Source organism: Ostrinia nubilalis, chromosome 24, assembly GCF_963855985.1.
Source record: "Ostrinia nubilalis chromosome 24, ilOstNubi1.1, whole genome shotgun sequence".
Lineage (NCBI taxonomy): Eukaryota > Metazoa > Arthropoda > Insecta > Lepidoptera > Crambidae > Ostrinia > Ostrinia nubilalis.
Genome location: NC_087111.1, coordinates 7,990,071 through 8,004,801, shown reverse-complemented (window position 1 = coordinate 8,004,801; position 14,731 = coordinate 7,990,071). Strand labels below are relative to the sequence as shown.

General features: G+C 43.2%; 2 protein-coding genes across 3 annotated transcripts in view; both read left to right on the top strand.

The window, feature by feature from the left end:
* LOC135083734 (phosphatidylinositide phosphatase SAC2) overlaps positions 1–14,731 on the top strand; it is a 40,772-nt gene that overhangs the window by 14,815 nt on the left and 11,226 nt on the right. For both annotated transcript variants that reach the window (XM_063978462.1, XM_063978461.1), the window contains 6 exons: positions 447–570; positions 2,406–2,533; positions 3,081–3,252; positions 4,668–4,830; positions 10,168–10,274; positions 11,331–11,454. In XM_063978462.1, the coding sequence (XP_063834532.1) occupies positions 447–570; positions 2,406–2,533; positions 3,081–3,252; positions 4,668–4,830; positions 10,168–10,274; positions 11,331–11,454 (818 nt within the window). The remainder of the gene's footprint in view (positions 1–446; positions 571–2,405; positions 2,534–3,080; positions 3,253–4,667; positions 4,831–10,167; positions 10,275–11,330; positions 11,455–14,731) is intronic.
* LOC135083684 (U1 small nuclear ribonucleoprotein C-like) lies at positions 6,079–6,699 on the top strand. Its single transcript, XM_063978394.1, has one exon. It carries the CDS (start codon positions 6,170–6,172, stop codon positions 6,659–6,661), a length of 492 nt encoding a protein of 163 aa, XP_063834464.1. The 5' UTR covers positions 6,079–6,169; the 3' UTR covers positions 6,662–6,699.

The following is a 14,731-nucleotide window of genomic DNA, read 5'->3' as shown; positions in this document are numbered from 1 at the left end:
TATAGGTCTAGCGCTTAAGTAACTCAGTGCCTGAGGTAAGTATAGGAGCGGCATCGGAGGTATTCTGACGTGTGGAGGAAATCTGAATTCTCGCTGACTTTTGACCCTCACAAAAACACGCTCCCATACCTCAGGCACTGACTGAGTTAAGCGCTAGACCTGTAATAGAATATGGCATTTATTGGCATTTACAGTCAGTGTCGACGAGCGTCTCAACATAAGAGCGCTTTCACATTTAGGCGATTTAGCAGCGCGACAAACGCGCGACTGACGCGCTGCCGAAAATTTTATACTATGTGACAGCGGATGCATGCCTTCACATTATAAAAACGCCGCTGCCGCGCTGCTGTCGCGCTACTAACGCCTTAATGTGAAAGCGGTCTAAGAGTAAACTATAAGTAATAGACAACCCTATACATAGAATGTCATCAACGGCTTTGTTGCAGATACTACCTGTCTACCTTCAAAGACGCTCTCCGTCAAGTGGCTATAGACGTCATGACGGGGGAGTCCCGGTCCATCCCGGAACAACTGTACGTGCCGGACTGCGGCCGGTGCACCTCGGTCAAGGTGCTCATGTTCAACGTGCGTCCCTAGTCCTGTTCCTACTCCTAGCCTTGTTCCTAGCTCCTAGTGTTAAGGAGAGTCCTGTTCCAAACTGGAATAACTTTACGTGTCGCGGGTGGTGCACCTCGGTCAAGGTGCTCATGTTCAACGTGCGTCCCTAGTCCTATTCCTACTCCTAGCCTTGTTCCTAGCTCCTAGTGTTAAGGAGAGTCCTGTTCCAAACTGGAATAACTTTACGTGTCGCGGGTGGTGCGCCTCGGTCAAGGTGCTCATGTTCAACGTGCGTCCTTAGTCCTGTTCTTACTCCTAGCCTTGTTCCTAGCTCCTAGAGTTAAGGAGTCCTGTTCCATACTGGAATAACTTTACGTGTCGCGGGTCTTCTAGCTCCCTAGCTCCTAGCTTTTCAGGAGAGTCCCATTCGAGTCCGGAACAACTGTATGTACTGCGGACGGTGCACTTCGGTCATAGTGCTCATGTTCAACGTGCGTCCCTAGTCTTATTCCTACTCCTAGCCTCCTAGGTTAGGTTCCTAGCTCCTAGAGTGTCAGAGGAGTCCCGCTCCATCCCGGAACAACTGTACGTGCCGGACTGCGGACGGTGCACCTCGGTCAAGGTGCTCATGTTCAACGTGCGTCCCTAGTCCTGTTCCTACTCCTAGCCTTGTTCCTAGCTCCTAGAGTTAAGGAGAGTCCTGTTCCATACTGGAATAACTTTACGTGTCACGAGTGGTGCGCCTCGGTCAAGGTGCTCATGTTTAACGTGCGTCCCTAGTCCTGTTCCTACTCCTAGCCTTGTTCCTAGCTCCTAGAGTTAAAGAGAGTCCCGCTCCATCCTGGAACAACTGTACGTTGACTGCGGACGGTGCACTTCGGTCAAGGTGCTCATGTTCAACGTGCGTCCTTAGTCCTGTTCCTACTCCTAGCCTTGTTCCTAGCTCCTAGAGTTAAGGAGAGTCCTGTTCCAAACTGGAATAACTTTACGTGTCGCGGGTGGTGCGCCTCGGTCAAGGTGCTCATGTTCAACGTGCGTCCCTAGTCCTGTTCCTACTCCTAGCCTTGTTCCTAGCTCCTAGAGTTAAGGAGTCCTGTTCCATACTGGAATAACTTTACGTGTCGCGGGTCTCCTAGCTCCCTAGCTCCTAGCTTTTCAGGAGCGTCCCATTCGAGCCCGGAACAACTGTATGTACTGCGGACTGTGCACTTCGGTCATGGTGCTCATGTTCAACGTGCGTCCCTAGTCTTGTTCCTACTCCTAGCCTTGTTCCTAGCTCCTAGAGTTAAGGAGAGTCCCGCTCCATCTCGGAACAACTGTACGTACTGGACTGCGGGCGGTGCGCCTCGGTCAAGGTGCTCATGTTCAACGTGCGTCCCTAGTCCTGTTCCTAGCCTCTTAGCTTCCTATATTCCTAGCTTTCATTTTATCCTTGTTGCGCTACATCCTGGATCCCTAAATAACATTTCCGTTTCAAATGACCTATTGTCATCCTAAAACCTTAGTAAAGTCAAAAAAAATTAGTCAAATATCGTATGAGTAAATTGGCTGCGTAAGACAAAGATATAAATAATCTTACAATAATTTTTAATTATTCTTACGAGCAAGAACACGGCGTCGTGTTTTTTGTTTGCCGAGCGATCTTAAAAATTAAATTACTGAATGTATCAAGGTATCAATTAAAGTTTTACAAAATAATCACGCGAGTGCCCGCTTCGGGAACCTGCGCAAGTTTAAGTAACGTGGCCCTTAAGGCTTAAAGTCGCTTGGAACAAAGAGGATGATTCCATACTTTTGCTTTAGAATTGTTTCTTACGGAATTATATAAGCAACTTTTCCATCTTCAGGATCAGTCGGTCCCAGACACGGCGGCCATGGCGCAGCACGTCAAGTCGCTCATCGACGACTGCAAGAAACTGTTGGTTGACACCGAACCCGTACTAGGCAGCTGGGGACTCATTGACGCTGATCCTAAGTGAGTTTCATAACTTGAATTTATCATTTACATATTTATCCACAATACCTAAGGTATTGTGGCAACTCGTAAAGGCGAGGAGAGGATGCAATTTTCATTCCAACTGTTTGGATTTGGATACAATTAATACATCGAAATAATTAATATGCGAAAAAGTACATGCTTTGAATCAGAGTCCTCCGAATCTCCGACCGAACTATTTATTATATTACTATTTTATGATTTTGATAAACGATTTTGATCTTTTATTAACGACAATGAACTTGTAAGTTTCGCAAACGCGTGGTCAAAATAAAGTTATTTATTCATATTGGACATTTTATTTTCATTTTGACTTAGGCTGAATTGCACCACCTAACTTTGACTGTCCGTAATTTTAACGATAACCGGTGTTTTTGTATGGAGTTTGACAGATTTTAGACGTTTGTCAAAGTTAAAGTAAGATGGTGCAACCTAGCCTTAGATTCAAAGATTGGTTTGTCATTTTACCGTAAAATATTTTACTGTTTATTGTATTTTTTGCCAATTCATCTTATTTTCTTTACAGCACCGGCGACCCACACGAGACAGAAATGGACAGCGTGTTAATACTAACAAGTGACGCGTACTACGTGGCGGACTATGACGAGACATCAGACCGCCTGCTGTCGGTCCAACGAGTCCCGCTGGCGTCTGTCACTTGTGTGGAGCTCGGAACGCTTGATACTAGCTCCTCCACTGTAAGTAAAACGACAGCTATTTATTACTATTACTACTCTCTCCCAAACTCCCAAGCCGCTTTCGGCTACGGTAACTGCCACAGATTCCCTTTAGTCCGCAGTAAGAGGGCTACGCTGTGCTTCTCTGTCATATACAGCTATTTCTAATCACTTGGTGGACCGACGTTCTGGTGAAGATCGCGTGAAACACCTGTGGAGCTCGGGACGCTTGATACCAACTCATCCACTGTGAGTAGAATGACAGCGAGTTAATATTAACAATCACTAGATGGACTGGCGACCTTCTGTAAATAAAATGACAGCGAGTTAATATTAACAATAACTGGGTGGACTGGCGACCTTCACTAGATCGTCGGTCCATCGTGTGGGGACTATGAATATTGACGACTGACGCGTACTACGTAGCGGACTATGACGAGACTTCAGACCGCCTGCTGTCGGTCCAACGAGTCCCGCTGGCGTCTGTCACCTGTGTGGAACTTGGAACGCTTGACACTAGCTCCTCCACTGTAAGTAAAACGACAGCTATTTATTACTATTACTACTCTCTCCCAAACTCCCAAGCCGCTTTTGGCTACGGTAACTGCCACAGATTCCCTTTAGTCCGCAGTAAGAGGGCTACGCTGTGCTTCTCTGTCATATACAGCTATTTCTAATCACTTGGTGCACCGACGTTCTGGTGAAGATCGCGTGAAACACCTGTGGAGCCCGGGACGCTTGATACCAGCTCATCCACTGTGAGTAGAATGACAGCGAGTTAATATTAACAATCACTAGGTGGACTGGCGACCTTCTGTAAGTAAAATGACAGCGAGTTAATATTAACAATCACTAGGTGGACTGGCGACCTTCTGTAATTAAAATGACAGCGAGTTAATATTAACAATAACTGGGTGGACTGGCGACCTTCACTAGATCGTCGGTCCATCGTGTGGGGACTATGAATATTGACGACTGACGCGTACTACGTAGCGGACTATGACGAGACTTCAGACCGCTTGCTGTCGGTCCAACGAGTCCCGCTGGCGTCGGTCACTTGTGTGGAGCTTGGAACGCTTGATACTAGCTCCTCCACTGTAAGTAGAACGGCATATTGACAGTCACTCGGTGGACTGGCGACCTTCACTAGGTCGTCCGTCCATCGAGTGGGGGCTATGATATTGGCGAGAGACGCGTACTACTTGGCAGACTATGATGAGACATCCCTGCCTGGTTGGAGATCGCAGTTCAAAAGATTGATGTTTTTCAGAGAGCGCTGCTGCCCGTTCTCTGTTTGATGTGTAGTCCCCAAGTCGCCTCTTACGACAACCGCAGGAAGAGTAGGGTTTGGTGACAAATGCATTCTACTCTGCCGTCACCACACGGCTTGAAATTGTAGACTTTACTCCATTATAATAAGGTCTATTTTCTCGCAGCTCTTCGGCGTCGGTCGCAAGTCATCAGGCGAGCCTGTTGTATGCATCAGGTTCCACTACTCCCATAACAACGAGGCGGGATACTTCCACATGTTCCGATCTACATCGCTGAGGTTCTTCAACAATATGGCGGTCGTTATCAATACCAAAGACGAGATGGTTGGTGAGTACGACAGTTAAATTTTATGTTATAGTACTTGCAACTCATGAAGGCGAATGAACTTCACTTGTGTGTGTACGTGTACATGCACATAACGATAGTGTAATGTCTATCAAAACTTGAAAAACGAACAGTAGCGAGCCTCCACACATGTAAAACTTACCCACCTTCGTGATTGTAACAACTATAACGCTTGTCAAATCAAAAGTGGGCGTGGTCAACATGATTGCTGTCTCATAGAACATGAAGTAATAAAAGAAGGAGAGTAATAAATGAGTCTTCCAGTGACTTGGCCCAGTTTTAGCTTCGTCCAAGGGCCAAGTTGCTGGTTTGAATTTTCAAATAGTTTTTCTTCTGGGCCCATATCTAAGATTCTAGAGTAGATGTTTGTTGATTAGGTGTTTATTTTGTAATAAAACATTGAAGGTAGGCCCAGTCACGGTAATAATATCATACAGTATTGTAACTTCATATAAACAGACGAACCGCGAATTTCAAATCTCGGGACGCACTCGAGATGCAAAAGTCGGGGGTGTCGCGAATGTGCCGAACGGACGTCGGTGGCCTAGTGTTGAAAATGACTAAAGTGATCGAATTTGACTGACGGTCATTTACGGTCAAATTGGGCAAAAACTAGTCATTAACTGCCAAAAATGGTAATTTTCAGTCAGTTTGATTTGAAATTAAATTAAATTGTATAAAACCAGCTTTTGCCCACGACTTCGCCCGCCTGAAATTAAAGTAAAAGGTCATTAAGTACTCATTATGATTAGTAAAGATTCTAAATTATTTTAGTAGCTTTTTTAAATTAAATCTAGGTACTAATCACAAAACAACGCGCATTTTTATCCTATTCCATTCACAGAGTATTTTGTTTGTCTAAATTAAAAAAATTACAATCACAAAACTAGATAGAAATTTTAAGTAATTAGAATGTGTACTGTAGGTGAGCAGCCCTATCGCATGTTGTCATACCGTGACGTACCGCGCGGTTGTTGACATTTAATTCAAAAATATGGCCGAGTTGGAATACTGTATAGATAGTATTACCGTGGCTAGAGTATTTTTACAATTTTGCCATTTTGGATGCCGAGTGCTCATTCTCAATGAAATAAAGGTTGTATGTAGTATGGACCACTATTGCCAACATAATCATAAAACACCACAATAAATACCACAGATAAAAACACACTTTCATCTGTCACTGTGTGTCACAGTCTCAGTCGCTCACTGTCTTCTCTTGTGTGCACATACTTTCTAATCTGTGCTCGTGTGCGGCAAGCGAATCATCAAGAACGTGTTTTCAAGCATTTTCGTGAAATTCTAGGATTGTAAATTAAAAATGCCAAAGTACTATTGTGATTATTGTGACACATATCTAACGCACGATTCACCTAGCGTTAGAAAAACTCATTGTACAGGAAGAAAACATAAAGATAACGTGAAGTTTTACTATCAAAAGTGGATGGAGGAGCAAGCACAACATCTCATCGACGCTACCACAGCAGCGTTCAAAGCGGGCAAAATTGCTCAAAACCCGTTTGGAACTAATGGAGCAGCTATACCTCCACCTTGGGATCCTTCTGTGATGGGTCCTGGTGGTCCCAAGCCGCCTGTTCCTGCGCCGGGAGGCCCACCGGGCATGTTACCACCGCCTGCTATGGGCCCAGGAGGACCGATGGCTCCGCCGATGATGATGGGGCCTCATGGACCTATGCCGCCAATGATGGGAATGAGACCAATGATGGGACCTATGATGGGGCCGATGGGCCCCATGGGACCTATGGGTCAGATGAGACCACCTCTAATGAATGGACCTCCTATGAACAAATAGTGAAAGTGTGTGAAATTGTGTTAAAAAAATACCATGTCATGTTTGAAAAATACCACATTCAATGGTAATTAACACAATCAGGTCTACTATTTGTGTTATTTTGTTATTTAAAATATCTTGAATACTGGATTTGACTAAGTTAAAATATATTGTTATTATAGTTTTAATGGTAATTAATTTTATTATACTTTAAGATCACTCCTGTCAGATTATTAAAAAATAGCTGTACCCGCGACTTCGTACGCGTGAAAACCCGTTTTCGCAACATTTTTCATTTTTGCTCTGCACCTATTACTCGTAGCGTGATGGTATAGGCTATAAGGCCTATAGCCTTCTTCAATAAATGGGCTATCTAACACTGAAAGAATTTTTCAAATCGGACCGGTAGTTCCTGAGATTAGCGCGTTCAAGTAAACAAACAAACAAACAAACTTCTCAGCTTTATAATATTAGTAATAGATGAAGTTGTGTTCTCAGGAATTGATATTAGTTTGATGATTTATATAGAAAATACTCAACCTCTCAGCCCACAAGCGGTAGCCGGCTACCGCGTAACAATTGATTATCTATTGTGTCTGGATTCGCGGAGCTTGAAGGATTAAGCGAAGTAAAGTGTAACAAATTTGTCATTTTGTTTTGTTGTGTCAACCTGTAGAATATCAATTTACTGCAAGTATTGATGGTGTTAGACTGACAAATTAGTTTTCTAAGACGTTGAAATCCACCATATTCGTTGTTAATGTGGTCTTATTGTGTGATTGATTGATTTATATTTTTAGAATAAGGTAGTTTTACTAAGTAATGTAAAATTAAATAAATTTTTCTAAAATAAACTGTTTTTTTTTTTTATACAATAAATACCCTATAAATTTTGTTAGTGTCCGCTCTTTATCGAGTCTTTTCATCTGTTCGAGACTTTTCAAACTACTTTTGATGAATTGTGTTCTCAATTACACTGAGTTAAGCTACCAAATGGCTATTGTAAAAAAAAAATACTCAAATTAGCTCCTTATGTGTAAAAGGACAATGGGCAAAATGGTACCCGGCTCCAATAGATATGTGTCTAGTATCGTTTGAAAGGTCTTACCAAGATGAACAACTTTTACTATGACCACCAGCCTCAGATCTGGTTGTGTACGAAGATATACATACTTTTTTGCAGAATGGTACCCGGCTCCAATAGTTATGTTTGTAGTGTCATTTGAAAGGTCTTACCAAGACGAACAACATTTACTATGGCCACCAGCCTCAGATCTGGTTGCGTTCGAAGATAAAAGATACTTTTTGTGTAACCTAAGTATCATACAGTATGAAGGGGGACGCGCTCGGGGCAGGGCATCGACGAGATGGTCGGACGCGGTGAGGAAGACGGTGGGCGGGAGTTTGCATCGTGCGGTCCACACAGTTTATGACCGCAGTCTGTAGAGGAACACTATCTGTGGTCGCGATCCTCATCAGTGAGGGACCGAGGAAGAAGAAGAAGAAGTATCATACGTGTCCATCGTATGGTACTTTATGCGAGGCAGGAAGAGTTTACTGCTCCACCATCCTTCCTTAACTCTATAATTATTGATGGGGATAATTGTGAAATAAATAATTTTATTTAAAGAAGTACTACCCCCTGATTAATAAAAAGTTACACCTAGGAAGAACCTTGGATTAAAATGACATTTCCATACCAAATGACAATTTAAGCCAGAGTTCAACTAGGGTGTAACTTTTATTAATAAAGGGGTTAAAGTTGTATTACTTCTTAAGGGTTTTATTTTATTATGGGTTGCTAAAGCGAATAAACCCACAAGACCCAATAAGTCCACCCACAAGATGGACCGACAACCTCATAAAGGTAGCGGGAAGGTGCTGGATGCAGGCCGCCACCAACCGGCCATTGTGGAAATCATTGGGGGAGGCCTATGTTCAACTGGACGTCCTATGGCTAAAATGATCATGATGATGATGATGAAAGCGAATAAAGGGCTAATAGCTTGGGTAGTTCATCGTAGGTACAATCCTTTCCTTTTCAATGCTTCTTTTAGTTATATTAATAGATTGTAGTCATAATACATACTCGTATACATGGATGATTGTGTTATACTTTCATTATAATACTTAGTGGAATTACTGCTTTCAAAACGTGAATTAGAACTGGCCCCATAGCAGACATTTTCCTACATCTAAAGGCCTTTTAAAATATATATTGGTTATGGCTATTGGAGCGGGTACCACTTTCCATACATTTGTGCCCATCATCCTTTTTAAAACAATTTAGCAACCAATTCAGAAAAGTCTGGTGCTCTATGACTCCCCAAAATTGTTTGACTACTTAAACAAAGCTTAGCCATGCTTCAGATTCAATTTGTGTTATGTGGTTCACAAATACAGTGTATTTTATAAGAGTACGGATTTGCAGCCAATCGAATTTATTTTTTCGGTATTCAAACGGACGTTTCAGGACGTAAAGGACTTTAATTTGGCTGACTTTTGATCATTTTAGTGATTAGAAAGCTCACTTCATATATTTGGCCTTCCAAATTGAAGTCCTTTACGTCCAGCTTGACTCCAGTATGGCAAAGAGTCTACACAAGGTTTGCAGACGATATTTATTATTTTATACCCCCCCCCAATATTTATTATTTTATGGAAGTTTTATACCAAAGTATGCTTGGTAAGTTTTTATCACTACCTCCGTGATCTTATTTCTTTGCTTTTGTATGTTTACAAGCCAAATATTAACAAAAACTGTTGGGGTTATAATCAAATTAATTTAAGTTTAGGGAGGGTTGTTTAATTTTTGTCATTGATTTCTTGCGTCTCGTTTATCTCAAGAACCAGAGTCGATCCAAAGAAAGTAAATGCACACCATTTATGTCTAATGCAAGTGTTTACAAAAACCAAAAACCATTAACAAAATAGATGCCGCAGATTTTTTTTATTTTTTTTGTTCCGCTGTGATTAGTACTTACCTAGATTCAAAATTATTTTAGTATATTTTTTTTTAATTAAATCTACTAATCACAAAACAACACGCATTTTTATCCTATTCCATTCACAAAGTATTTTGTTTGTCTAAATAAAACAAATTACAATCACAAAACTAAATAGAAATTCTAAGTAGACAGATGTAATTAGAATGGGTACTGCAGGTGAGCAGCCCTATCGCATGTTGTCATACCGTGACGTACCGCGGGGCTGTTGACATTTATTTCAAAAATATGGCCGAGTTGGAATACTGTATAGATAGTATTACCGTGGCCCAGTCACTGGATGAAAAACTATTTAAAAATCCAATCCAGCGACTTTGCCCGTGGACCATGATTAAAGTGGGCCAAGTCTCTGGAGGACTAATAATAATGGTTTAACAACTACAAATACAGCGTTTACCCATTTCGGCGATTAAATAGCAAGGTTTCTGTCTCATCTCACACATATCCATTTTCAATCGTAATATCTAACATATTATTCATAGTTTTGCAACACAACTATAAATTGCGTATTTAATTTTCCAGAATCGCTGCACTCTATCTGTGAATCTTTACTGGTGGCACGCGACGTTGCTAAACTGCCTTCAATCCCGTTCAACGATGGAGTCAAGTTGGAAAGGAAGAAGTCAAAGGTAAGGCATCTTACATAGTTGTAATTGGTGCGATTATACCACAATAATTTGTTATTTCTTGTCGTCGGCATCGTTCCTTCTTTACCAATCCATTTCTCTCCCGAAGCCTATTCTGGTTTACTCTGGTTTAACGATGCGACAGTGTTTTGTGGTACAGTCAAAACGTTTTGACGTTTGTAGTTCGTGACACCCAAAGTGATCAATTAGTTGATAATACAACCAGGCCTGTTCATCTCCGCGAGTTTACATCGAAAACAAAACACGCACGATTGCCCCCTACAAGAGTACTATTCGACAAGGCCTCACTGTATACGAGCGAACATTGACTCACGCACGCGTATTCTTGTGTATGATGGAAGAAAATAAAGAAAATGGTGTACTAAATACTGTGCAGTATTTAACTGCCTAAATAATAATAAAAACACAGAATGTACTTTTTTAAGTTGCCTGAAGACACTGAGAGGTAAATAAGTAGTTAATATTATTCATGATAATTCATGCTAAATCATGTATTTCCTCCGCCATTTTCTGCAGATTGGCACCTCACGTCACATCATTTTACCGAAGTCAGCCCTATAGCTTCGGCGCAGTACCGATCACTGACGTTTGTCAACAAAACTTCTGACAAACTTGCTTGACTCTTGAGACAAGCTAAATTACACCATATTGTTAATGACATTGAGCATACATTTTTTTAAATACCTTCGCGAAGTAAAACTTCTGTACGTAGTACTTATTATTATTCTGTGATACAACCTTATACCACAATCAACAAAGACTTGTTGCGAACTTATTGGTCACTTTGGGTCTCACGAACTATTTGACTCTGACTGTACCCACAAAAACTTGACTATGCTTTCCGTAGCGCCACTAGAGAAGCCCAAAGATTAGTTGGTTCTTGTTGTTAAAAACCCTCTGCGCTTACCTATTCTAAGAAGCTGTAATTATAAATCAATCTCAAAAACGTGAGTTCATGACACATTAATGCACTCTGGTTTTCTTATTTGGTGCTATTGTTGCTCGGATATGAAAGGCTTGAATCTTATATTCCACTAGGTGCACCCAACGCAAGGCCAATCTGGCGGAGGCAGAGCGTCCCTCTACCTAGACTTGTCGCGACTACCCACGCTGACTAGGAACGTCAGCGAGACGCAGCTGGTGGCTGATATACGCAGCGTCGGTAAGTATAACATTTATCTATAAGGGTTTATTCCTTAACTCATGTTTAAGCCCTTCCAGAGACATACTTACTCAGTTCGCGAGCGTCAAAAAAGTAGGAGGACTTCTGAAATAGGCTGGGATCTCCGTTCTCTTTGGTTAACTGTTAATGCCAGCCTATAGCTACCAGGACAAGTTGAAGTGCTTCTAGTGACAGACTTAGTCCGCGAGCCAGAGACATAAATTACATTACAGACAAAACAGGAGTAGGCGTGGCTTCCAAAATAGGCGTGCCTTCCAGTTCTCTCTGTCTGTCAATGCCAGCCTAACGCTCTTAAGATAGATTGCGGAGCTTCTAGTAGTACCATTTTTCGAAGCAGTCTCGTCCCGTCTATTTTACAAAAGTAACAGGATCCTCCCTCCAGACCCCTTCCTGTCGCAAGCGTCCGCGAGCCGGATACATAAGGTACACCACAAATAAAACACCAGAGAAGTAGGCGTAGCTTCCCGTTCTCTCTAGTTGCAGAATAAATAACAAGACTTCTGAAGTAGGCGTGACTCTTACCACTTTCAGTCCTGTCTCCTCTTTAGAAACCTAACAGCAGTATCCCTTCAGATCCCTTCCTGTCGCAAGCTTCCGCGAGCCTGAGACATAAGGTAGACCACAGACAAAATATCAGAAAAGTAGGCGTGGCTTCCCGTTGTCTCTGGTTGTGAAATAACTAACAGGACTTCCGAAGTAGCCGTGGCTCTTACAGTCTCTGGATTGACATCTGTCTGTTCCCCTCCTTAATCTCTCCAGATCCTTTCCTGGCGCGAGTGTCTGCAACAAGCAAGTCAGGGACATAAATTACACCACAGACAAAACATCTGAGAAGTACACGTGACTTCCGAAGTAGGCTTTTAAAATAGGAATGGCTTCGAAAGTAGGCGTGGCTCTAGTAGCATAAGCCCCTCCCCCCTCCCCCCTTTCCCCTTTAATCCCCTCCACATGTCTACGTCGGCCTAAACCTAACATCCCTCCAGATCCGTCCGATCCGAAAGTCCGCGAGCCATAGACAAAAATTACACCATAGGTAATTTAGCCGACAAGTAGGCGAGACGTCCTAAAGTAGGAGTAGCTTTCCGTTGTCTTTGGTTAACTTTCAATGTCAGTCTAAAGCTACCAAGACATGTTGTACGACGTCTATTTAGTCTCAGTCCGGGAGCCACAGACAAAAATTACATCACAGATAAAACATCAGATAAGGAGGCGTGGCTTCTGAAGTAGGCGTACCTTTCAGTTCTCTTTTTCTGAGTTAGAGCTCTTAAAGAGATTGCAGTGCTTCTTATCGTCACAGCATTTTTCGAAGCAGACGTGGCTTACGGAACAGGCGTGGCTTCCAAAGTAGATCTTACGGTCTCTAGATTACCCTCTGTCTATTCCCCTCCTCAATCCCTTCAGATCCCTTCCTGGCGCGAGTATCTAAAGTGGGCGTGGCTTCCAGTTCTTTCTGCTATTTAATGCCAGCCTTAAGTTCCTAGCATAGATTGCGGAGCTTCTAATAACAGCATTATTCGAAGCAGGCGTTGCTTACGAAGTAGGCGTGGCTCTATCCATCTCCCTCTATCTACTAGCGTGGCTCTTAGTCTCTGGATTCTGTATATTCCTCTCCTTTATAAAGCTAACAGGATCCTCCCTCTAGATCCCTCACTGTCGCGCGTGTCGGCGACCAGCGCGGTGCTGGAGCAATCATGCGCCTGAGTCCGCGCGCGCACACGGAGTGCCGCTACATCACCGGCTGGACGCGCGCCCATACTGCACTCATTGAACAACAGACCAGCCTAAAGATCGTAGGATACATTGCACAACTTCTAGTGACAGCCTTGTTTCGAAGTAGGCGTGGCTCTTATAGTCTCTGGATTGCCCTCTATCTATTTCTCTTCTTTCCCCTCTTGATCTTTCTTTACTCTCCTGATCCCTTCCTGGCGCGAGTGTTCAGAAGTAGGCGTGGCATTCACAAGAGGCGTGACTTAAAAGTGTGGCTTACATTTTATTTTAAGTTACTAGGACAGGTTGAAGGGTTTCTAGTCACAGACTCTGCCTGTAAGAGACATAAATGACATCACGGACAAAATATTAGATAAGGAGGCGTGGCTTCAGAAGTAGGCGTACCTTTCAGTTCTCTTTTTCTGAGTCAGAGCTCTTAAAGAGATTGCAGTGCTTATAGTCACAGCATTTTTCGAAACAGGTGTGGCTTACGGAACAAGCGTGGCTTACAAAGTAGGCGTGGCTCTTACAGTCTCTGAATTGCCCTCAATCCCTCTCCTTTGCATCCCTCCAGATCCCTTCCTAGCGCGAGTGTCCGCAACCAGCGCAATATTGAATCAAGCCAATATCAGTAGAGTAAGCGTCGCTTTTGAAGTAGGCAGGGCTTCCAAACTAGGCGTGGCTCTTACAGTCTCTAGATTACCCTATTCCCCTCCTCAATCCCTCCAGACCCCTCCCTGGCGCGCGTGTCGACGACCAGCGCGGTGCTGGCGCAGATCATGCGCCTGAGTCCGCGCGCGCACACGGAGTGCCGCCACGTCACCGGCTGCACGCGCGCTCATACTGCACTCACTGAATAATTCACACTACTGGATGCAACTTCGTTCTCAGTTTAGCTATGAATCAGAGTCAAGTATAGTGAAAGTCAAAGTATGTTGAAGCGCTTCCAGACTGAAAGTCCGCGAGCCATAGACAAAAATTACACCATAGATAAAATAGCCGACAAGTGGGCGAGACGTCCTAAAGTAGGAGTAGCTTTCCGTTGTCTTTGGTTATCTTTCAATGTCAGTCTAAAGCTACCAAAACATGTTGTAGGGCGTCTATTTAGTCTCAGTCCAGGAGCCACAGACAAAAATTACTCCACAGTTAAAACATTAGATAAGGAGGCGTGGCTTCAGAAGAAGGCGTGCCTTTCAGTTCTCTCTTTCTGAGTCAGAGCTCCTAGAAGATTGATTCCAGCCTAACGCTCTTAGGGTAGATTGCGGAGCGTCTAGTAACAGCATTTTCGAAGCAGACGAAGTAGCTCTCTAGTAGTCTCTGGATTGCCCTCTGTCTATTCCCCTCCTTAATCCCTCCAGATCCCTTCCTGGCGCGAGTATCTGCGACCAGCGCAGTATTGAATCAAGCCAATATCAGTAGAATAAGCGTCGCTTTCGAAGCAGGCGTGGCTTCCAAAGTAGGCGTGGCTCTTACGGTCTCTAGATTACCCTATTCCCCTCCTTAATCCCTCCAGATCCCTCCCTGGCGCGAGTATCTAAAGTGGGCGTGG

Bases quoted from the DNA above. Each gene is read 5' to 3' on its own strand.
- LOC135083684 (XM_063978394.1), top strand. From the start codon at position 6,170: ATGCCAAAGTACTATTGTGATTATTGTGACACATATCTAACGCACGAT.